We start from the raw sequence: 24,332 nt of genomic DNA, 5'->3' as shown, positions 1-24,332 counted from the left end.
GAAAAAGTTTAAAGATTTTTTATTTTTTTTAATACTCTCTACCATTTAAAAAGACTTAAAAGATATTGAGGAACATTTCACTATGCCAAAAGTCTTCTATTTATGTATTTATCACAAAAATGAAAAATAAGGGCAGCTCTGGTGGCCTGGTGGTTTAGTGCCACCTTCAGCCCAGGGCGTGATCCTGGAGACCCGGGATCAAGTCCCACATCGGGCTCCCTGCATGGAGCGTGCTTCTCCCTCTGCCTGTGTCTCTGCCAATCTCAATCTCTCTCTCTCTCTCTCTCTCTCTCTCTCTCTCTCTCTCTCTCTCGTGTCTCATGAATAAATAAATAAAATCTTAAAAAAAAAAGAAAAATAAGAATGAAATACGGAATTCCCTTTATTCTAGCTACATAATCTATTTGGGAGATAACTATTCATCTCATTATCATGTCCTTTAGAAATTTGATTCTATTCTTCACTTAAGGTGGAACATATGGGGATCCCTGGGTGGCGCAGCGGTTTGGCGCCTGCCTTTGGCCCAGGGCACGATCCTGGAGACCCGGGATCGAATCCCACGTCGGGCTCCCGGTGCATGGAGCCTGCTTCTCCCTCTGCCTGTGTCTCTGCCTCTCTCTCTCTCTGTGACTATCATAAATAAATAAAAATTAAAAAAAAAAAAGGTGGAACATATGTGGCTTGTCAGGTCAACTCTGAACCAACACTTGTAATGACAACCCAGGCCAGGAATCTCTGATATCACACTTAGAACAATGGTCATATGGGCAGCCTGGGTGGCTCAGCGGTTTGGCACTGTCTTCTGCCCAGGGTGTGATCCTGGAGACTCGGGATCGAGTCCCGTGTCAGGCTCGTTGCATGGAGCCTGCTTTCTCCCTCTACCTGTGTCTGTGCCTCTCTCTCTCTCTGTCTCTCATGAATAAATAAATAAATAAAATCTTAAAAAAAAAAAAAAAAGAACAAGGGTCATAGAAAAATTAGAGGCACCCGGGGGGGTTTAGTCACTTGAGCATCTGCCTTTGGCTCAGGTCGTGATCCCGGGGCCCTGAGATGAAGTCCTGCATCAGACTCTGATCAGCAGGGAGCCTGCTTCTCCCTTTCTCTCTGCCCCTCACCTCTGCTTTCATCTCTCAGGTCTCACGTTCTCTCTCATGTGCACACTCTGATCTCCCTCTCTCAAATAAATAAATAAAATATTTTTAAAATAAAAACTGTTACATAAATTGCAATGGATGAGCACTTCTTTTGCAGATGACAATGATAGAGTGGGGCTGTATTTTGGGCTGTGTGTATGTTTAATTTAAGTAATCTCTGTGCCCAAGGTGGGGCTTGAACTCATGACCCCAAGATCAAGAGTCATGCCCTCCACTGGGGATGCCAGCCAGGTGCCCCTTCATAACTGAAAAAGCTTTTAAATCAACTATAAATTTGTGTGAGGATATAGAGATCCATTCTTCCAGATAATAAATAACTTAAAATAAAGCTCATGCAAACTGAGATGTGCTGTTAGTATGAAATAGGTCTTGGGATTTCAAAAACTTAGTACCCAAAAGACAAAAAAAATCATATAAAATCTCATTAATACATGTTTGATTCTTATTACCTGTTGAAATGATGATATTTTGGATGTATATATCTATATCTATAATATTTATTTATTTATTTATTTATTTATTTATTTGAAAGGAGAGAGAGCAGAAGGGCAGAGGAGAGGATGAAGAGAAGCAGACTCCCTGCTGAGCATGGAACTGGACATGGGTGTCTCTCATGAATAAATAAACAAAATCTTAAAAAAAAAAACAACCCTCATGATTGCTGGATAAACTGTACAGCAGAGGGAGAAGCACGCTCCCTGCAGGGATCCTGATGCAGGACTTGATCCCAGGACCCCGGTATCATGACCTGAGCCAAAGGCAGATGCTCAACCACTGAGCCACCCAGGTACCTTTGTTGATTTGTGATGCTTTTTGCCAACTCTGTTCTTCCCTGCCCAAATATAAACTCCAGGCGGGTGAGAACTTTTTGTATTTCTTAGATACCATTATTATCGCCAGCGCTCAGGCCTGAGGGCAGCACCCCAAAGTCTCAGGGTGCACTAAGTGACATGTCCTGAGTCTTGGAGGTGTCGGGCATACAGGTAAACACAATAGGTACCGGTGATGTCCTGGGTGCCCTTGAGAAGCACCTTGGCCAGTCAGGAAAGAATCCTTCCCCACGTTGTCTCCAAAGCCTTGTCCCAAAGCAGTAAAATTAGATAAAATGGCAGGATTCTCCTCTAGTCATAAATAGGATTATCGACCCTCCCCACCCTCGGGCTGCAGGTAAAAGTTGGCCGATAGAATATGGGATTAGAGAGAACAATACTTAAGTAAAAGGATTTCAAAAACGGCTGGGATTTCCCAAAAGAATCTATTCTCATTGGTATGGAAACCAGCCAGATAATTCTGAGGACTGGGTGGGGAGGGAGGGGTTGTCCAGGGTGATTGTAATGACAACGAGGTCTAGTGATTTGCAAATGAAGATCTTCCAATTCTGCAAGAAGAATTCCTGATTAGGCAAAACTCCTTGTGTGTATTCCCAGCCTCACCCAACCACCTCCACCTCAGGCCACCAAATCAAGTTGTGGAATTTCTGATTCTTTCCAGTAGGAATCCAAAAGAGAGAGAGAGAGAGAGAGAGAAAAAAAAAAAAAAACATACACATCCCAAAATTTTTAGAATATTGATTTGAGACTTCGAGTCAATAAAACCAGAAAAGCAAAACACTGCGGGAAAACTAGCTAACAATGATAATTAATTGAGACTTTAAACAGACATGTTAAATGGCCAAACTAGCAAGGGGTTAGACCAAGCATTTTTGATTTTTTAAAAAAGATTTTATTTATTTATTCATGAGAGACACAGAAAGAGAGAGAGAGACGCAGACACAGGCAGAGGGAGAAGCAGGCTCCATGCAGGGAGCCCAATGTAGGACTCAAATCAGAGGAAGGCATGAGGGGTGCATTCTCTTGCACTGTCTCACCACCAACATCACAAATCACTGGGAAAATATCAAATCAGGTCTTTTACTCTCGATTTACTTCAAATCGTCTTTGAAGATAGTCTTTGTTTAATGTTCCTTAAATTCAATTGCATTAACAACCTTTATTACCCAGGGAGGGGGCAGAAATACTTGCTGCATCTTTACCATGTGCCAGACCCAGGACTGATTTGGGGATGGAGAGAGGATGGGTGAATAGCTATCTATGCAGCACTCGGGGTGGAGTCCCCTGGACAAGGCAGTAGGAGAAGAAAGGCATATGGGGGTCAGAGGCAGGAGGAGAAAGCTGCCACTGGCCCAGAAAATTGTAAAGGCAACGTGAGGTGATGGGAAAGAGCTTGCTGAGTTTAGAGAAACACCTGAAGATCCCAGCATCCAGGTGTGGCAGCAGGGGGAGTGCACCCTTTTAGATCTAGATCTGGGGCAGGTGCCAGGTCCTATGCACTGCCCTCTAACAACCTGACGAGGACCAAACCCAGACTTCTAAACCTTACTTCTCCCCGACTCTTATTTTCCAGGGCAAATCCCTGCATCACTGTTGTCGCTACCTGTTGTCGCTTCCTGTCTGCTCGCTGCCCACAGCATTTGGAGGATTAACACAGATTTCTGGAAGGCATCAGAAATGCCCGCGGTCTTGTTAGAGCTGCTCTCACAAATGTTTAGGATGATTTCTTAAATCATTCAATTCAATCAATTAAATTAATTAAATTCTAATCAATTTCTTAAATCATCCTAAAATTTGGGGGTGCCTGACTGGACTCAGTTGGTAGAGCATTTGACTCTTGATCTCGGGGTCAGAGTTCAAGTCTCATACTGGGTGCACAGCCTACTTTTATAAAATTATCCTACATTTTAAAAAATCGAAAATGGGGCAGCCCGGGTGGCTCAGCGGTTTAGCGCCTGCCTTCAGCCCAGGGTGTGATCCTGGAGACCAGGGATCGAGTCCCACATCAGGCTCCCTGCATGGAGCCTGCTTCTCCCTCTGCCTGTGTCTCTGCCTCTCTCTCTTTCTGTGTCTCTCATGAATAAATAAAATCTTTTTTAAAAAAATAAAAAATGTCTGACAGTAGGGGATTAACGAAATTATTTGAAGATTTTATTTATTTATTCATGGGAGACAAAGAGAGAGGGAGGCAGAGACATAGACGGACAGAGAAGCAGGATCCATTGTAGGGAGCCTGATGTGGGAATCCATCCGGGGACTCCAGGATCAGGACCAAAGCCAAAGGCATATGCTTAACCAATGAGCCACCCAGGCGTTCCAGGGGATTAATGAAATTATGATAAAAGGATTCTCTATTGCCCTTCAGCCTTTAAAACAGATTTTATCTATTTATCTGTTATTTTGTTTATATATTTTAATTGCCCTTAATCTCCCTTAGCAGGTCCTATGGACTTCAGGTATACATCCAAGAATTGCCATGGAGAGAATTGGATAAAGCCTCAGACCTCAGCAAGATGCATGAATGAAGTAAAACAGTGCACACTTTTTAAAGGTATCAAATGTATGGTTGTTAAAACACATTTTATTTTTAAGATTTAAAAAATTAAAAAATAAATAAATAAAAAATTTTTATATGTAAGCAATCTCTACACCCAACGCGGAGCTCAGACACACAACCCCAAGATCAAGAGTCATCTGTTCCCCAGACTGAGCCAGCCAGGCAGTTCTTAACATGTTTTAAATACTTGGTAACAAACTATCAAATTTAAGGAACACAGAGGTGTGCTCCCAGCATCAACATTTATGTTAATATGCTGCAACATTGACATGAAACCATTTGACAGTAACTACATGTGTATGTACTTGTGGGGGAAGGGGCTTTTTTCCCCCCTACTGATCACCCTGGTGCTCCATCAGGTCCTCATCTCTGATGCTACTCACATTTTGGGCCAGGGACCCTTCATCGAGAGGGTCTGCCTGCATTGGAAGAGGCTTACCAGCAGTCCTGGCCCCCATGGACTAAATGCTGGGGGAACTCTGCCCCCATGACCCAGTTGTGACCAACAAAAAGCTCTCCAGGTGTTGCCAATTGTCCTCTGGGGAGAAAAAAGGAAAAATCCATCTCTGGTCGAAAACCACTGTTCTAAAAAAAAAAAAAGAAAGAAAAAAAAAGAAAACCACTGTTCTAGACGATAAAACCCATGGTCTTATTCATGCCTCCCATCCCTGGAGCAAGGAAAGCGCCTGGTAAACCTCCTAAGTTAAAAAAATACATTATACTAAACTGTTTGTTGAATGAATAACTGATCCCACCCCAGGAGATGGAATTACTTTCCCCTGGGAACTCATCAGCCTTTCCCCAGGAGAGACATCAAACAAAAGAGTAAACTGCTTCCAAAATAGGTTAAGGGAGTGTCTGAGCCGGCCCAGCTCCAATCGGAGGCACTCAGGTGGGTCTGGGCGGAGAAGGGGAGGAGAGGAGGGGTCCTCAGGTGGAGTCTGGGCCGAGTGGGCCTTCAGCTTATATAAGCGCCAGCATTGCTGCCTGTCTCGGGAAGCCGCGTGCTCACCTTCTCTTTTGTAAGTATGGCCTTCCTTTTTCCTGCCCCCTTATGCTTGTTGCCTGCATTCCTGAGGTGGTGGTGGTGGTTGGTGATATTCCCATTCCCTACTCCTTTTCACAGTCTCTCCCCACCTCAAACTCTCACCCGCCTGGGGTTCTCCTTTGCAGATTTGTACAGGGCTCTTTTTGGAATGTTTGGGATGGCCCGAGTGGGAAGCCTTGCAGGTTTTCTGCAGCCTTTGGGCTCCCCCAAAACTGGTCTTCCAATCTCCCATGCCTCGGTGTCTAGGGCAAAGAAAGTTGGGTTAAACATGGTAATCGGCCCAAGGTTGAGCTCTAAGCTCCACGTGGACAAACCTTAAGTGTTGTGGTCTATAGTCTGGAGTGGTGGTTGAGCACTGGGTCTTATGGGGTAACCTGTTAAATGATCTTACTTGACTTCTGGCCCTTACATCTCCCTTACTCCTAGGAGGCAAGGCAGCTTCTAGTCCACTAGTCCTCGCGCACTGCAAGTTCTCCACCTGGTAAGAGGTCCAGCTGGTGAATCCTGGATACTTGGCCTGTGCCACTCAAACTGTGGGGGCACTTTCTGTTCTAGGTAGGAAAGTGCCGCCATTTTTTGAGTGTCCCCGGCTAAGAAGGTCTACGTGAAATCATGGGAGTGGGTTCTTCCTTTCTCCCTGAGCCCTGTCCTCGGTTCTTCGGTTCTACTGAGCCCTTTCCAAACCACCTCTGGGCAAAGCTCCCCCGTGGTACTCAAATGTGGAAGCACTCTTCAGGTTTACTTGGTGAAAAGTGCTACAATATTTGGGTGTTGCTGGTGGGCACTGTCCAAGGAACCCAGATCCTGCTCTGGTCAGGATGTTCTTCGGGTTTTTCTTGTGTCCACGTCTGAGACCCTTATCCGTGGGGGAAATGGAGCCTCGGGACTCCAGAAATGTCTGAACCTTTGCCAATGGGCAGTGGAAAATCCATACCACCTGTGATCTCGTGGCCACTCCTGTTAACTTGTGTTTAGAGGTGTAGTGCCGGGTCCCCGTTTCTCCAGGAGCAGATTCAGCTCAGATTGGGATACACAAAATGAGGGCACTTCCCGATCTGTCTGGAAAGTGCTCCCACTTTGTGTGTCCTTGTCTGAGGAAAGCATCCTTCTCCCACGGACCAACGGGAAAGCAGCTTCTCCAGCCCAGCTGTCCGTGCTGCAGACTGTCTGCCCCTACTGCCTACGTCCTCCGGTCCTGCCTGTTTCTCCTGCCTAAAGGACATCTGGACACTTCGAATTTTTCCATGAAACTGATCATTAAAATCCTTTAGAACTGTTAGGAAACAAGGAAATAAGGCCTTCCCTTTAGACTTTTCCCTGATTCCAATTACCTTTAAGTTTACCCAGATTTGTGGGTGGCTTCATCCCCTCGACTACTAAACATTTAGTCCTTTGTTAGGTTTACATCACAGAAGCCCTGAAATCCAGTCCAATAAAATACGAACCAGCTGTGATTTTGTGTTTGACTGTAACTTGCCTTAAAGATTTTACTTCTACATAACGCGGGTAGAGGGCTACATAACGCGGGTAGAGGGGGAAGCAGGCTCCATGCAGGGAGCCCGGTGTGGGATTCAATTCTGGGACGACTCCGAGCCTCCCAGGTGTCCCTGTCTTAAAATTATGAACGGGCCCTCGGAGGGCGGCTCGGAGAGACCGAAGGCCTGGGTGGTCTGCTTCCACTTGAAGCCTGGGAAGCAAATTCGTCCAAGTGGCCTGTAGTTGCCACCTTGATAAGGGGACACAGTGCTGAGTTTTCTAGCTCCCCCTTCCCCAAGGAATTCCTGGAAGCAGAGCTGCAATGTAAACCAGGTTTTGAGAGTCTGTAAATTGTCCATAAACCCCAGTCCTCAGATTTGCTCGAGGCAAAGCTCTAAGCAGGATGGGGGGTGGTGTCAGGCCCGGGCCTAACAACTGGCTGCTCTGAGGGATGTCTAGGCGTTGCTATTTGACATGGGTGCAGTTCATCTCCATCCCTGTCAACTTGTGGGAAGGTAATCACTAATCTGGCTACTGGTTCTTTTAAGATTTCATTTATAGACAGACCCAGGCAAAGGGGAAAAAGCAGGCTCCATGCAGGGAGCCCGATGTGGGACTCGGTCCCGGGTCTCCAGGAACACCCCGGGCTGCAGGTGGCGCTGAACCGCTGACCCATGGGGGCTGCCTTGGCTACTGGTTTTTAAGAGGTTTTATTGGGAATGGCTGTTCATGACCTCAGAACAAGCCTCACTGGTCCTGAGAGCAGTCTCCGTCTCCACAAACGCACTGCAATGCACTACCCAAAATGAGCGGTCCGGCTGGGGGAACGACCCCACCCACCCCTTAGCCTTATTAGACCAGGAACACCTCCCCCCAACTCTAGGAAGGCTTCCTTACACTGTAGTAAGACGTGCCCACAGGCCTTATTGGCTTTCCTTGTCAGCCACGTCTCCCCAGCTCCAGCGGAGGGCCTAGGTCGCGAGGCACTGCTTCACAAGCAGGTGGCACACAGGTCTGACAGCTGCCAAGGGCCCCGTAACGAAGGGCTTGGTTTCAAGGAGTCCAGTGTGCTGTCGCTATTGGAGGGACCTTTATTGCTGCCCACAGGCATATCTTCTGCAGAATCGAATTTATTTCCTTTCCCAGAATTCCATGGGTGGCAGGGTCACCTTTTCCTCTACAAATGGCCTCTGCTTCCTAGGAAGTTCTGGTCTTTCCAGACATCTGCGCCCAATGGCTTCAGTAGGGCATGCTCACAGTGGCCTCAGGTTTCTAGCCAATCACTGGCTGGGGCTGAGGTTCCCTGGTTGCAATCTCCCAACTGGGTTAAAAATCTGGGTTTGAGGGCAGCCGGGATGGCTCAGAGGTTTAGCACCGCCTTCGGTCCAGGGCGTGATCCTGGAGTCCCAGATCAGGCTCCCTTCATGGAACCTGCTTCTCCCTCTGCCTGTGTCTCTGCCTCTGTGTGTGTCTCTCATGAATAAATAAAATCTTAAAAAAAAAAATCGGTTCAAGTCCAAAGTATGACACAGGTTATTGGCCAGCCTGCAGTCCACTAACCCTGGCAAGAGGTCCATCCACGGTGCACCTGCCTCCAGCCAGGGGGTAGAACCACATGCAAAATGAGACTGCAAGGGCATGGGGTGGGGCCCTTGGCATGACCAGTATCCTAAGGCACACAAGATGGCCTAGCACTCTCATAGCACCACTGGTCCTTGAGAACAAGGTTCCTCAATCCAGCCTCAAATGTCATTGAAGCTAATCACTGCTGCAGGAGAGCTGTTTTGTGCATTGCTCAGATATTTAGGAGACTCTTTGGCCTCCACCACTGGAGTGGGCAGCTCCACCACCACCACCCCAATGTCTCCTGACACCACCACGTGTCGCAGGGAGGGAGAGAAGTGCAAGTCCACCCTCCTTTGAGAATCCCTGCTCAAGGATCACCCAGAGCCCCCCCTTAAGTTCTCTCCATGACACTCGCCTTCCCAACACTAATGCTCCACACTTGACCACTCGTTGACAAAGTCCTGAAGCTCTGGATTTATCCTGCATGGGAGTTTGGAGGAGATAAAAGAGCCTGATCATCACGCTGGCCAGAGGGTCCTGGGATTTCCCCTTCCTCTGTCCTGACTCCAAGAGAAGAGCCGGCGGCTAGAACCATTCAGCAACCGATGTCCAGCTGAGGTTTCACTACTCGAAGCGCTGCCAGTCTCCTGTGGGTCATCTTATTCAGCTCCATTCCAAATAACCTTAGGACACAGAGCGGGACACATTATGTTCCGGGCCACAGCTGTGGCATTCAAATCTCTCGCGCTTCCTACCTTGTTAGCTCAATTTCCTTATCTAGTACTTCATCTGAAACCAAATCCTATTGGGAAGCAGGTTTGACTTCCAGCTGAGCACCAACATCGTAAGTCCCTGACCTGTGCTGACTTCTCTGATTTGGAGGATACCGAGGAGCCAAGACGTTGGATAATGTGCAGAAACATCACAAAACTGATAAGGGACAGAATTCAAATTTTTTTAAAAAGCTTTTATTTATTATTTATTCATAGACATAGAGAGAGAGAGAGGCAGAGACACAGGCAGAGGGAGAAGCAGGCTCCAAGCACCGGAAGCCCGATGCAGGACTTGATCCCAGGTCTCCAGGATCCTGCCCTGGGCCAAAGGCAGGCACTAAACCGCGGAGCCACCCAGGGATCCCCCAGAATTCAAATTTGAGGCCTAACAGTCATTTCAGATTCTAAGCCACAAGGGCCTCATTTGACAGGTTAGGAAATGGGTCCTCAGTGATAGACATCGGCCAGGACAGGGATTCCTGGCTGGCTCCAGTTGAGCATCTGCCATCAGCTCAGGGTGTGATCCTGGGGTCTTAGAATGGAGTCCCGCATCAGGCTCCCCCAGGGAGCCTGCTTCTCCCTCTGCCTAAGTCTCTGTCTCACTGTGTGTGTCTCTCATGAATAAATAAAATCTTAAAAAAAAAAAAAGAAATTGGCCAGGACATAAAGACCTCAGCATTCCACACTAATTGCACACATTACCGCACGAAGGAAATGTTTCCAAGTTTTCTAGCTTTATTTGTTCACCGAACCATGTTTTTTTTTTTTTTTTTTTTTTTTTTTTTTGAACCATGGGTATTGATTACTGACCCTCACCCCCACCTCCAAGTCCTACGCCCTGCCTCCTTCAGACCCAGAAACCGGTCTCTCACCAGAGGACTTGAAGTTTGCAGCCGGGATGACTCAGTCCTTTGCAGAGCAGCCTGACCCCTGCATTCCCCAGGGCATTGTTGGTCAGATAAAGCTCCCTCAGGGTCTGGCTCACCCCGAGGGCAGACGAAAGATCCTCACACACTTTGGCAGTGAGGCCACAGCTATCCAGCCTGTGGAAGACAAGGAGTGGTTGGAGCAACACAAGGAGCTGCCTCTTCAGAGGGATTTGGGGTGATGTTTTTACAGGACCAATTTAAGAGGAAGCAGAGTAGAACCTGACCGGTCCTGGATAAGGCCAATGTGGTGAACGGAAATACTTAAGACAGGTATTTGGGGATCCCTGGGTGGCTCAGCGGTTTAGCGCCTGCCTTTGGCCCAGGGCGCGATCCTGGAGTCCCGGGATAGAGTCCCACTTCGGGCTCCTGGCATGGAGCCTGCTTCTCCCTCCTCCTGTGTCTCTGCCGCTCTCTCTCTCTCATGAACAAATAAATAAATAAATCTTTTTTTAAAAAAGAATATTATATTAAAAAAAAAAAAGGACAGGTATTTAAGGATGCTTACCTATCCAGAGCTGCATCTCTCTATAGGATACCCACTGATTTTGCAATCAAGCATCCACTTCCCTTTCTGGTAATTCTATCCCAATTTCTCATTCATACTCCAGTCTCAGCCTACCTGCAGCTCACACCGTCCTTAAACTAATATTCCAGACCTGAGCTGGTTGGTTTTGATGTCTCCAGTTACCATGAATGGCTTCAACTGGACATAGGCCCACCCAAAACCAGTGAGTCAGAACCATTCTGGATTCCTGGAGTTCTTTTTTCAGAACTTAGATCCAAAAGTCCTGTGAGGGCTGCAGGTGTTTTGCCACCAAGCAGGATCAAGGCTACACTTATTTGATAAAGGAGCCAACACAGCAACAAGTACGGAAGATAATAGAGATCAAGACTCAACACCTAGGGATGCCTGAGTGGCTCAGTGGTTGAGCACCTGCCTTCGGCTCAGGGTGTGATCCTAGTCCTGGGATCAAGTCCCACATTGAGCTCTCTGTGAGGAACCTGCTTTTCCCTCTGCCTATGTCTCTGCCTCTCTCTGTGTGTCTCTCATGAATAAATCTTAAAAAAAAAAAGACTCTAAACACCTAGATCAAGCCATGCCTGAAGTCAATCCAGTTACACAAGTCAATAAGCACCCTTATTTTTTTAAGGAGCCAGTGTGAATTAGGCTGCCACCTGCCCAAACAGTATGTTGACTGATTCTCTCTGATTTCCAATTGGCCTCCCATTGTGTTTCTTTCCTGCATTCTGTGCTGTTTGTTCCAGTAAGAACAGATAGCATTTACTGAGGGCCAAGGCATGCTGAGCACTTTGCTAAGGGCTTTGTTTACTTCATCATTTATCCCTCACAGCAAGCATCTGAAAGAAATACCATCACAGCTGGGATGTTAAGTAGAAATATATATATTTTTTTAAGTAGAAAAAAATTTTTTAAAGTAGAAATATTTTAATCTTAGTTTTCCTGAGCCTGTGCGGCAAGAGATGCCAGCTTCCAAGATGAGGTATAAGACGGAAGCTCGGGACTTGCAGAGGAAGAGAAAAAAAAAACAAAACCAGTTTGGTGAGGAGGAACCACCCAGAGATGCAGAAGGGTCAGGAGAAGAAGATTAGGGTGAGACGGGGGGGGGGGGGGGGGGGGGGGGGGGGGCGTGTGTACAAGGAGGTAGATCAAGATTCCACTTCAGGAGAGTGGGCAATGGGAACAGCTCCCGGGGGGAGGGGGAGCTGGTAAGAACGTGCATATGGGGGATCCCTGGGTGGCTCAGCGGTTGGTTTGGCGCCTGCCTTTGGCCCAGGGTGCGATCCTGGAGCCCCGGGATCGAGTCCTACATCGGGCTCCCGGCATGGAGCCTGCTTCTCCCTCCCTCTGCCTCTCTCTCTCTCTCTCTCTCTCTCTCTCTATATATATATATATATATATATATATATATATATCATAAATAAATAAATCTTTAAAAAAAAAAAAGAACGTGCATATGAGGGACACCTGGGTGGCTCAGTGGTTGAGCATCTGCCTTTGGCTCAGGTTGTGATCCCAGCATCCAGGGATCGAGTCCCGCATCAGGCTCCCTGCAAGGAACCTGCTTCTCCCTCTGCCTATGTCTCTCTCTGCCTCTCTCTGTGTGTCTCTCATGAATAAATACATAAAATAAAATAATAATAATTTAAAAAAAGAACATGCATACGATCCCCATGACAAAGGTGACCTCTGGATGCCTGCCAGATGGGACCCTAGCAGCACCAATACAGGGAAAGTGCCATCCCTGAGCGCCTGCCTTGATGCCCACCTACCCAGCGCCCCAGATAATCGAGAGACTCAGAAACCACCACAACAGAAACAGACCGTCCCTCAGGGTGAGTGGCCAGGCTGGTCCTGGAGAGTAAGGAGGAGGAGGAAGGGACAATTCACATTTGACTGGAATTCACACTGGAGCAGATTGAGTTTTTATTCCATAAAGGTCACCGAAAAGCCACAAATCTGTGCAAGTAAATGGCAGCGGAAAAGGCGAGTTTTACAGGAAATGTTTATAGGCAATGAGCAAAGGGGAAAGGGAGGCATTTTATGTTTGCATCCCACAAAGAACATGAGCGGTTTGCAGCTTTTCTTTCTACGTCGGGGTTCCCGGTGTCTTCCGGAGCGGTGCAGGGATGGCCTTTCGATGAAAAGAACATACGGACAAGGCTGCGCCCCCACCCGAAGCCCGCCAACACCACCACCCTCATGCCACCAGTCCCGATGCCCAGAGCTCACCACAGTTTCTGGAGTCTGCAGGTGGGGTGACGCAGCCCCTCGCAGAGCGGCCACATGCCCGCATCCCCCAGGTCATTGAAGCTCAGGTCCAGCTCCCGGAGGCAGGGATTGACCTGCAGCACCGTGCAGAGACCCTTGCAGGCTGCCGAGCTGAGCCTGCAAATGCCCAACCTGGAAGACACGAGGCCCAGAGCCCAGCGACTCAGCCTGCAGCCTGCAGCCCTCCCAGAGAAGCGGCTCCCATGCCAGGCACCCCCCAGGCAGAAAAAAGGGAGAAGACAGGAGCAGGCAGGTGGGAGGGCAGAGGGAAGAAGGAAAGAAGAGAGTGGGCGGCAGGAAGATCATATAGAAAAGGTAATATCTGGCATGGGTTGGAATTGGACAGGTGCCAGCAGATTAGCTTCCTGAGGCTGCTGTAACAAGGACCTGTGCCTGCAGGCTGGCGGCTCTCATGGTGGAAATTAACCGTCTCGGGGGCTGGGGGCTGGGAGCCTGGTTCATTCAGGAGCCCTGAGCACCTGCTCCTGCCTCCCCTGGCTTCTGGGGTCTGCTGGCAATCTTGGGTGTTCCCTGCCCTGTAGAAGCATCGCCCGGATCTCTCTCCCTCTCTGTGTGTGTGTGTGTGTGTGTGTGTGTGTGTCTGTGTCCAAATTTCCCTTCTTCATAAGGACTCCACACAAAAGACCAGCCCTGCTCCAGCCTGCCCTCACCTGAACTAATTTTATCTGCAATGACCCTGCAACAGGGTCACAACACAACTCTGAGTTGTGTCCCTCCCCCAATTTTTTTTTTTAAGATTTTTAATTTATTTATTCATGAGAGAGAGAGAGAGAGAAGCAGAGGGAGAAGCAGGCTCCATGCAGGAAGCCCGATGTGGGACTCGATCCTGGGACTCCAGGATCACGCCCTGAGCCAAAGGCAGGTGCTCAACCGCTGAGCCACCAGCATCCCCACCTCCCCAACTTCTATACTGAAGCCCTAACCCCCTGCTTCAGAATATGGCTGCATTGGGAGATGAGGCTTTACAAGGCATGATTAAATTAAAACACTGCCCAAATTGCGATTCCTGGGTGGCTCAGCAGCTGAGTGTCTGCCTTTGGCTCAGGGTATGATCCCAGGGTCCTGGGATCAAGTCCCACATTGGACTCCTTGCAGGGAGCTTGCTTCTCCCTCTGCCTATATCTCTGTGTCTCTCATAAATAAATAAATAATTTTTTTTAAATACACAGACACACACACACACACTGTCCACCCTAACCCAATATGAGCTGTTGTCCATACAAGAGTAACTTTCGCCACACAGACAGACAAGGGACATGTGTGCACACACAAGAAAGATGGTGAGGACAGTGATGAGGTGGCCATCTGCAAGCCAAACAGAGAGGTCTGACAACAAACCAACCCTGCCAACATCTGATCCACAACTTCCAGCCTCCAGAACTGGGAGAAAGTGCATTTCTACATGTGAGCCCTCAGTCTGCGGTATTTTGTTAAGGCAGCCCTAGCAGATGAAGACAGACTCATACAGACTTTACTTCCAAAGGGGGCCTGGAGGTTGGGACAGCAACATGGGGATTTTCTGAACATATGAACTCATAACAGCAAGCGATATACAAGGGTCTCATAGCCCTTTCTTTTTTATTTTACTTAAGTAATGTCTACATCTTTCATGGGGCTCCAACTCATGACCCTGAGATCAAGAGTCACATGGTCTCCTGATTGAGCCAGCCAGGCTCCTGGCAAAGGATTTCTTAGGCCTGTTACAAGAATATAAGGTCAGGGCAGCCCTGGTGGCTCAGCAGTTTAGCACTGCCTTAAGCCCAGGGCCTGATCCTGGAGTCCCAGGATCGAGTCCCACATGGGGCTGTCTGCATGGAGCCGGCCTCTCTCTCCCTCTGTGTCTCTCTTGAATAAATAAATTTTTAAAAGATTTTATTTATTTATTCATGAGAGACACACAGAGAGAGAGGCAGAGACACAGGCAGAGGGAGAAGCAGGCTCCATGCAGGGAGCCCGACCTGGGACTGGATCCCAGGTCTCCAGGATCACGCGCTGGGCCGAAGGCGGCACTAAACCGCTGAGCCACCCAGGCTGCCCTAAATAATTTTTTTTTTTTTAAAAGAATATAAAATCATTAAAACACATATGGGTTTGGCCTCAAAACATAAGGATTTCTGTTTGATGAAAGCATCCACAGACAATTTGACAGATTGATGACCTGCTGAGCAGACATTTGCAAGGTAGGCAGTCAACAAAAGATAAATATCTGAAATAGGGAACATCTGGAAATCAAGATAAATCAAGGATACATAGCAAAGAAATAAATACATTATACAAATAGGCAATTCACAGATTGGGGAAACCAAAGAAGCTGATAAGCACATGAAGAGATACTCAACACTGAAATGCCGTTTAAGAACATCTTACACCCACCAGGCATTTAAAGATAGAAAGTTGAATAACCACAAAGATTCAGGCAAAGTAGCTTTCCTAAATTGCGGGTGGAAGTGTAAACTGTGGATCTTTCCAGAGAGCTTTTCAGAACGGTTGGAGATAACCAAGCATGCAAATTCAGGCTGAGCAGATGACTCTTGCCCCTGGGTGGGAACCCAGTGGGGTTCCAAAAGGGACACAGACAGCAAGAGCAGAGTGGAAGAGAGGGGCATGGCTCTATAGCATCTGGTGCGTGCACGTGATGGCACGCTCCAAGGAATGCATTAGGAGCATCTGGGGGCTCAGTCGGTTAAGTATCTGCCTTCAGCTCAGGTCAGGATCTGAGGGTCCAGGGATGGAGCTCCACATGGGGCTCCCTGCTCAGGGGGGAGCCTGCTTCTCCCTCTGCCCCTCCACACTCCTCGTTCTCTCTCTCTCTCTCTCTCTCTCTCTCTCTCTCTCTCTCACACACACACACACACACACACACACACACAAATAAATAAAATCTTAAAAAAAAAAAAAAAAGAAATGCATTAGATATGTCTACACCGGAGTGAGCACATCCTGAATGTATAAAGGTAAGTGGATTGGAGTGGGGAGAGGGGAAGAGTTGCGGGAGACACTGTCGAGATATATTGTTATGTAAAACAGAGACAGGAGTGCCTGCAGATGAGCTTTGGGGTGCCAATGAAGGAGAAAAAATTAGAGAGGCACGGTGGGTCCTCAGTGATCTTGCAGTACAGGATGCAGTGGACAGCAGACTGTGAAGAAACAGGACACCTCTGTGAACCTAACAAAAACAATAGAAGCCACACTATTCACAATGTCTTAAAAGGAGAAAAAAGAAAAAGAGAAAAAGACCAAAAAACCTTTCAGCATGAACAACGTGAGATAGTACATGAGGCTTTTGTAGGACAGTCAGACTCTCCTTTGGGACAACAGAGAAAAATGATTTTCTGAAAACTGATAGCCTTCTGTGTTTTCTTTTTGTTCCTTGATTTATTCACACATTTACTCATTTAAAAATATGTTAGCTGTACTGGAATTAAAACAAAAAACTTAATAAAAAAGAAAAATAAGACATATGTATTTCTAAACACCCCTGAGTCAGGTCTTATACTGGCCATCGGAGTACAGAGCTAACACAGCTTCTGCACTTTTGGAAGATCACACATATGCACACAAATGACAAGTTTTGATAAGTGATGCCGAGAAGCATAAGGTCAAATTAAATCCCTAAACTAGGACTATAGACCTGATTTAGGGGTTAGAGTAGGCATGCACGAGGAAGAAGCATTTGTTTTGAGTCTTTTTAAAAAATTTTATTTATTCATGAGAGACACACACAGAGGCAGAGATATAGGCAGAGGCAGAAACAGACTTTTCGTGGGGAGCCCGATGTGGGACTTGATCCAGGTACCCCGGGATCACACCCTGAGCCTAAGGCAGACGCTCAACCACTGGGCCACCCACGCATCCCTGTTTTGAGTCTTACCGATAAAACAGATATCATCCAAATAAAAGGGGATTTAGCAAAGCAGAGAGGCAGGTAACCCAGGAAAAAAGAACTGCTGTGCAAAGGCCCTGTAGCAGAAAAATCTTTGCGGCAGATGTATGTAGCTAGAGGTTAGGAGACGAGAGGAGTGAACATGACCCCAGTGACCCCATGCAGAAGAGCAAGGATGGTGAGCAGGGTAAGACTCACCGGAGGGTCTGGAGTCTGCACTGGGGATGCCTGAGGCCTTCACATAGCAGCAGCACCCCGGGGTCCCCCAGGTCATTGAGGCTCAGATCCAGCTCTATCAGGCTCTGGTTCACACCCAGGGTCGAGGCAAGGTCCTCGCAGGCAGCAGCAGTGAGATGGCAAATCTTCAACCTGCAGAAAATCCAATTCAACATGTATTACGAGGGACACCTGGATGGCTCAGTGATTGAGCATCTGCCTTCAGCCCAGGGGGTGATCCTGGAGTCCCGGGATTGAGTCCCACATTGGGCTCCCAGCATGGAGCCTCCTTCTCGCTCTACCTCTGTCCCTGCCTCTCTCTCTGCGTTTCTCATGAATAAATAAAATCTTCAAAAAAAAAGAATAATTTTAAAAAGCCCCCCCAAACCACAAGCATTAGCAAGGACACAAAGAAATCAGAAACTTGGGATCCCTGGATGGCTCAGCAGTTTAGCGCTGCCTTCGGCCCGGGGCGTGATCCTGGAGTCCTGGGATTGAGTCCCATATCAGGCTCTTTGCATGGAGCCTGCTTCTCCCTCTGCCTGTGTCTCTGCCTCTCTCTCTCTCTCTCTCTCTCTCTCTGTGTCTCTCATTAATAAATAAATAAAATCTTAAAAAAAAAAGAAATCAGAGACTTTATGCACTGTTGGTAACAACAAATATTGGTACAGTGGCTGTGGAAAACAATATGGCAGCTCCGCAAAAAAATTTAAAATGACCACATGATCCATCCTTTTCACTTCTGGTTACATAGGCCAAAAACATACCTGTACCTTTATGTTTACAGAATTATTCAAAATAGCCAAAAGGTAGAAGTAACCCAAGTGTCCATTAGTGGAAGAGTTGAATGGATAAACAAACTGTGATATATCCAGGCAGTGTAATGTTGTTCAGCCACAAAAAGGAAGGAATTTCTTTTCTTTTTCTTTAAGATTTTATTTATTCATGAGAGACACAGAGAGAGAGAGGCAGAGACATAGGCAGAAAGAGAAGCAGGCTCCTTGCAGGGAGCCTGATATGGGACTCGATCCCAGGTCCCTGGGATCATGACCTGGGTCAAAGGCAAATGCTCAACCACTGAACTACCCAGGCGCCCTTTTTTTCTTTTTCTTTCTTTTTTTTTTTTAAGACTGTATTTATTAAAAAAAAAAAAAAGACTGTATTTATTCATTCATTAGAGATATAGAGACAGAGGCAGAGACATAGGTAGAAGGAGAAGCAGTCTCCATGTAGAGAGCCCAATGTGGGACTCAATCCCAGGACCCCAGGATCACGACCTGAGCTAAACGCAGACACTCAACCACTGAGCCACCCAAGTGCCCGGGAGTCTGTTTACTGGACAGACTCAGTTTTGCAAGATAAAAAAAGTTCAGGAGGCAGATGGTGGTGATGGTTGCACAACAGTAAAAATGTGCTTAATAATGTGGAACCATATCTTCAAAATTGTAAGATGGTAGGGGCACCTGGTTGGCTCAGCTGGTAGAGTATGCAACTCCTGACCTCTGGGTCCTGAGTGCAGAGATTACTTTTAAAAAGATGGTGGGAAGCCCCAGTGGCCCAGCGGTTTAGCACCACCTTCAGCCCAGGGTGTGATCCTAGAGACCCAAGATCAAGTCCTGCGTTGGGCTCTTTGCATGGAGCCTGCTTCTCTCTCAGCCTGTCTCTCTCTCTGTGTCTGTCGTGAATAAATAATAAAAATCTTAAAAAAAAAAAAGATGGTAAATTTTATGATATGTGTATTTTATTTTATTTTTAGCATGATGCATTTTCTTGGCTAAAATAATCAAGAAAATACAGAACATTCTTTCTGTGCTCCTTATGTGTGATTCCCCCAAACTCTCTTTGATGTTACACCATAAATCAGTGGCAATGTGTTTGGGGTACAGTTAGAAGCACCTTATAACTGATAGGAATTTAGGGCAGGAAAACACTATTGCCCCTCAAAGATGTCCTCTGTTGACATTTAGCATAGTGTCTTCCTATATATAGAAAGGGAAGACAGAGACAGAGTCCTGATTTTACCATGTGAGTCCCTGGATTCAGCTGTGCTCAAAACCAGTATTTCCCTCTGGACTTCTTGGTTACAGAACCAACAAATTCACTTTTATCTTCAACCACAGAGATGGGGTGTCTGTCACTGGCAACCTCAGGAGTTTTTGTGAATGCTTTTATTTGGGGGGGTCTTTTTTTATTTTGGGGGGTCTTGATGGCACTTGTCACTGTTGTTACTATCCCCTGGGTATTTATTTATGCTTTATTGTGTCAAAATATATAAAATATGGGGCACATGGCTAGCTTAGTCCGTAGAGCTTGCGACTCTTGATTGGAATCTTAGGTTTGAGCCCCATGTTGAGTGAAAACTTACTTTAAAAAAGTATAGAGGGGGCAGCCAGGGTGGCTCAGCATTTAGCGCCACCTTCGGCCTAGGGTATGGTCCTGGAGACCTGGGATTGAGTCCCATGTCGGGCTCCCCGCATGGAGCCTGCTTCTCCCTCTGCCTCTGTCTGTGCCTCTCTCTCTCTCTCTGTATCTCTCATGAATAAATAAATAAAATCTTAAAAAAAAAAGTATAGAGGGATGCCTGGGTGGCTCAGTGATTGAGCATTTGCCTTTGGCTCAGGGCATGATCCCGGGGTCCCACATCGGGGTCCCCACAGGAAGCCTGCTTCTCCCTCTGCCTGTGTCTCTGCCCCCTCTCTGTGTCTCTCATGAAGAAATAAATATAATTTTAACATTTTAACAAGTTAAAAAGTATGGATAGATAGGTATAGATAAATACAGACAAAAAAATTTACCATCTCTACACTCAACCCAATGTGAGGCTCTAATTCATGCCTTCTGAGACCAAGAGTCACACGAGCTCTTCCAACTGAGCCAGACCCCATTCTAGCCATTTCTAAGTGTATGACTCAGTGGCATTAAGTACATTTGCACTGCCGTGCAACCATCACCACTATCTATGTCTGGAACCTGGCATGGTCCCAAACACAAACTCTGTACAATTCTCCATTCCCTCCTGCCCCAGTCCCACAGCAACCACTGTTCTACTTTATATCTGGATTTCACTATTGTAGGGCTCTAAGTGGAATCATAACATCTTTGTCCTTTTATGACTGACTTTTCACTTTACATAATATCTTCCAGGTTCGGGCAGCCCAGGTGGTTCAGCGGTTTAGCGCTGCCTTCAGCCCAGGGCCTGATCCTGGAGTCCCGGGATCGAATCCCACGTCGGGCTCCCTGCATGGAGCCTGCTTCTCCCTCTGCCTGTGTCTCTGCTTCTTTTTCTCTCTCTGTGTCTCTCATGAATAAATAAATAAAATCTTAAAAAAAAAAGATACTGATCTGTTAAAAAATATGTATCTTCCAGGTTTATCCATGTGTGGCATGATGTCAGAATTTCAAATTTTTTTTAGAGATTTATTTATTTATTTATGATAGACAGAGAGAGAGAGAGAGAGAGAGAGAGAGAGGCAGAGACACAGGAGGAGGGAAAAGAAGGCTCCATGCCGGGAGCCCGATGTGGGACTCGATCCGGGACTCCAGGATCGCGCCCCAGGCCAAAGGCAGGCATCAAACCGCTGAACCACCCAGGGATCCCTCAAATTTTTTAAAAAATAGAATAATATCACCTAGTATGTATATGCCATATTTTGTTTACCCATGCACCTGCTGATGGACATTTGGGCTGTTTCCACCTTTGGGCTATCATGAATAATGCTGCTACAAACATGGGTATACAGATGGTGTGTTTTTTATATCATCCCTCAATACGAGGAGACTTGCATTTTAAGTTGGTCCCATGAAGAACTCACCACAGGATCTGCAGGCTACAGACTGGGTGTCTCAGGCCTTGACATAAGAGCTTCAGACCCAAATCCTCCAGAGCATTTCCAGTCAGGTCCAACTCCTCCAGATGTCGACTGGTGCTGAGCACAGAGGCAATCTCCTGGCAAGCCTCCGCTTCCAGCTGACACTTCCTCAACCTCGGGAGGAAAGAGACAGATGTTGAAGAGGGAGCCTCTTGCTGTCCTCTATCCTCCTGGCTCATCCCCTGGTCCCTTGAATCACCCAACACAAACCTACACGTGTCACTACAGCTCAGGCATTAAGAAGACTAAATCATTAAAAAAGAAGAAGAAGAAGAAAAGAAGAAGAAGAAGAAGAAGAAGAAGAAGAAGAAGAAGAAGACGACTTCATCATTTCCAGCAAGGAGTATCCCACTGAAGGAGACAGAGGGGTAAGCAAGCATCATCCAGTGAAGGTGATGCCACTGAGGCAGGAGTGCACCATAGCTCAGGGTGGTTCTCTAGCGCTCAGGACCTGGGAATGTCCATCTCTGCTGCTCATGAGCCCTGCACCCTCTAGCAAGTGGTCAGGAAGTCTGTTATGTGTGTCATGAGCTGCTCTGCCTCAGGTTCGCTGCCTCAAAAATAAGGGTAATAATCACACCTGCTTCCTAAGGTTGTTGCAAGGACTACATACTTTACCAAGGAGGCAGGGTGTAGAACCACACCGGGCACACAGTAGGTGCTCCTATGCTGAGCTCCAGTTTATTAAAACCATCATGGTGGAGGGGACACCTAGCTCAGGTTTGGCAAACTATGCACAGTCAGGGAAGACTCTGGGGAGTTTGAGATGGTTCTGGAAGGGTCAGTAGGAGTTACTGGCAGGAACAGGATAAGGTGTGGCAGATGGTAGAAAACACATGTACTGGTCTCTGCACACCCTCCTTCCTGACACAGGGCTCCTGAAGCCCCTGTTGTTCCTTTTTTTTTGTTTGTTTGTTTTGTTTTGTTTTGTTTGGCCCCTGCTGTTCCTAAGTGACCAGAGCGCTAGGAGCATCTCTCTGGTTGTTGTTGTTGTTGTTCTTCTTCTTCTCCTCTTTTTTTTTTTTTCTAAGGCTTCATTTATTTATTTGAGAGAGAGAGAGAGAGAGAGAGAGAGAGAGAGAGGCATGAGATGAGGCAGGGGGAGGGACAGAGAGAGAGGGAAAAGCAGGTTTCCCTGGAACAGGGAGCCTGACCCAGACTTGATCCCAGGACCCCAGGATCATGCAAAACCTGAGTCGAAGGCAGATGCTTAACTGACTGACCACCCAGGCACCCCAAAAGCATCTCTGGTTCTAATGGGTGGGCTCCTACATGGGGTTGGGCACCCAAGAGACAATGCCAGAATGAAAGGCTGGGAACGTTCAGCCCTGCCCCCTACCCTCTTCCAAAAGGCAAGGGGCCAGAAATGGAGTTAATGAAACAGAGGCCACAAGAGGAAGGCTCCATAAAACCGCAAGACCATACATGGTTTGGAGCTTCCAGCTGGTGAACCCGTCCAGGGTCCAGGCTAGGAGGGTGACACCCCAGCTCCATGGGTCAGAAGCTCCCAGGCTGGGACCCTCCCAGGCCTCACCCCATGGAGCTCTTCCTCAGGCTGTTCATCTGCCTCCTTTACCATATCCTTTAATAATACACTGATCCCTGGCAAGGTTTTCCTGAGTGCTCTGAGCCGCCCTAGGAGATTATTCAAACCCGAGACAGGGGTCCTTTGGAAGCCAGGTAACAACCAGGATACCTAATTGACTCTGAAGCAGTCTGATGGGGCCCAGCCCTCACCTGTGGGAAGTGACGCCACTTCCAGGTAGATGGTGGCAAAGTGGACTTGTATGGTGGGACACCCCACTGCTGTGGCTGAGCTGCTTGTGTGGGAAACCCCATGCGTTGGTGACCCGAAGTGTCAGAAACGCCGTGTTTGCTGTGAGAGTGAAGGAGACCCCCGGGCACGCTGGAGGCTTGTCTGCAACAGTGGCCTTGCAGCGAGAGGGGACAGCACGAGTACGTGTCGTGAACTCGCAGGAGCTCAGCATCCTGACCCCTCCGGGTGTAGCTGGCAAGTAGGGCCCGAGGACTGGGAGGGCAGGTGGCCCATGCACCCCCCAGCATGGAAGCCGATGGGTCAGAGGAGGTCCCGGAGGGGTTCCCTCCCTAAAGTGCAGAGTCCAGGGAAGGGGTCCAAGGTTGTGGGTCTAAGGGCAGCCCTAACCTAGAGGTAGAGATTTGGGGTCGGCAGCATCTTGTGGGACTGTTCCAGCCCCTCCGGGGAGAAGACTCAGACTGAGGAGGGTCTGGATTGGGTAGACTCACTGGATCACCTGCAGCTTGCATCTGGGATGCCGGAGCCCCTTGCAGAGTGCTCTCAGGCCTGGCAGCCCCAGCTTGTTGCTGCTCAGGTCCATCCTCCTTAGATTCTGATTGGCCATCAGGGCAGCCGCAAGGTCCTGGCAGGCGGAGCTGGCCACGCAGCACCTCTTCAGGCTGGGTGGGAGAGAGGGGGAAGGGCCAGGTCACCGGTGTTCTGTGGGTTCTGCCCCTCACCCTTTGTCTCCCTCCTTCCTTTGGTCTGTACCTATTCTCTCCTCTTTCTGAAGTAAAAGAAAGGAGATCACAGGGTGCCCAGGGGCGGGGTGGGGCAAGGGGTGGTGGTGGTGGGGACAGGCGGGGGAGTGGAGCAGGGTGGACAGCTAAGGGATAGGCTGTTTCTGCTGTGATGAAAATGTTCTGGAGTTAGCAGATACATTTGCTCAAGTCCGTGCCTACCCTAAAGAAAAAACACCACTGAGGGTCCCCTGGGTGGCTCAGTGATGGAGCGTCTGTCTGCCTTTGGCTCAGGGCACGATCCAAAAGAGGTCCTGGAATCGAGTCCCACATAGAGCTTCTTGCAGGGAGCCTGCTTCTCCCTCTGCCTGTGTCCCAGCCTCTCTCTTCTGTGTGTCTCATGGATAAAAAAATAAAATTAAAAAAAAAAAAAACAAAGGGAAAACACCATTGCATGTTTTGACATCCAGCATGTCAATGATGTGTCAATAAAAAAATAAAAGGAACAAGAATAACATAAGGTGTCTTGGTGCTTTAGCACGGGAGCGCTATCACAGAGGTGCCTTTAGAGAGGAATTTGAGGCCTCTCCTGCTGGCTCTGCGGGGGGGGGGAGGGGGCTTACCCCTTCACTTGGAGAAGGAGACTCTGAGTAGCCAGCAGGTCCCAAGGCACCTGCTTGGGCCACACGCCTCCTGCCAGGGCCACACAGAAGCTTGCTCATC

At 47.8% G+C, this 24,332-nt stretch overlaps 1 protein-coding gene across 2 annotated transcripts in view; it reads right to left on the bottom strand.

Annotated features, from left to right (window-relative positions):
* Window positions 1-7,691: 7,691 nt before the first annotated feature.
* Window positions 7,692-24,332, bottom strand: part of NLRP12 (NLR family pyrin domain containing 12) — a 32,979-nt gene continuing 16,338 nt past the window's right edge. Inside the window, exons 5-10 of one of the 2 annotated variants that reach the window (XM_055309445.1) lie at window positions 23,379-23,549; window positions 21,057-21,227; window positions 17,227-17,397; window positions 13,086-13,256; window positions 10,277-10,447; window positions 7,692-9,314 (exon numbers count right to left, since the gene is read on the bottom strand). In XM_055309445.1, coding sequence (XP_055165420.1) covers window positions 9,227-9,314; window positions 10,277-10,447; window positions 13,086-13,256; window positions 17,227-17,397; window positions 21,057-21,227; window positions 23,379-23,549 — 943 coding nt within the window. In that variant the 3' untranslated portion in view covers window positions 7,692-9,226. The remainder of the gene's footprint in view (window positions 9,315-10,276; window positions 10,448-13,085; window positions 13,257-17,226; window positions 17,398-21,056; window positions 21,228-23,378; window positions 23,550-24,332) is intronic. The other variant, XM_055309446.1, reaches the window with a different exon arrangement.

The sequence above is a fragment of the Nyctereutes procyonoides genome, unplaced genomic scaffold (genome assembly GCF_905146905.1).
Source record: "Nyctereutes procyonoides isolate TBG_1078 unplaced genomic scaffold, NYPRO_anot_genome, whole genome shotgun sequence".
Classification (NCBI taxonomy): Eukaryota; Metazoa; Chordata; class Mammalia; order Carnivora; family Canidae; genus Nyctereutes; species Nyctereutes procyonoides.
The sequence above is the reverse complement of the archived record's forward strand: the minus strand, read 5'-3'. Positions and strand labels throughout refer to the sequence as shown.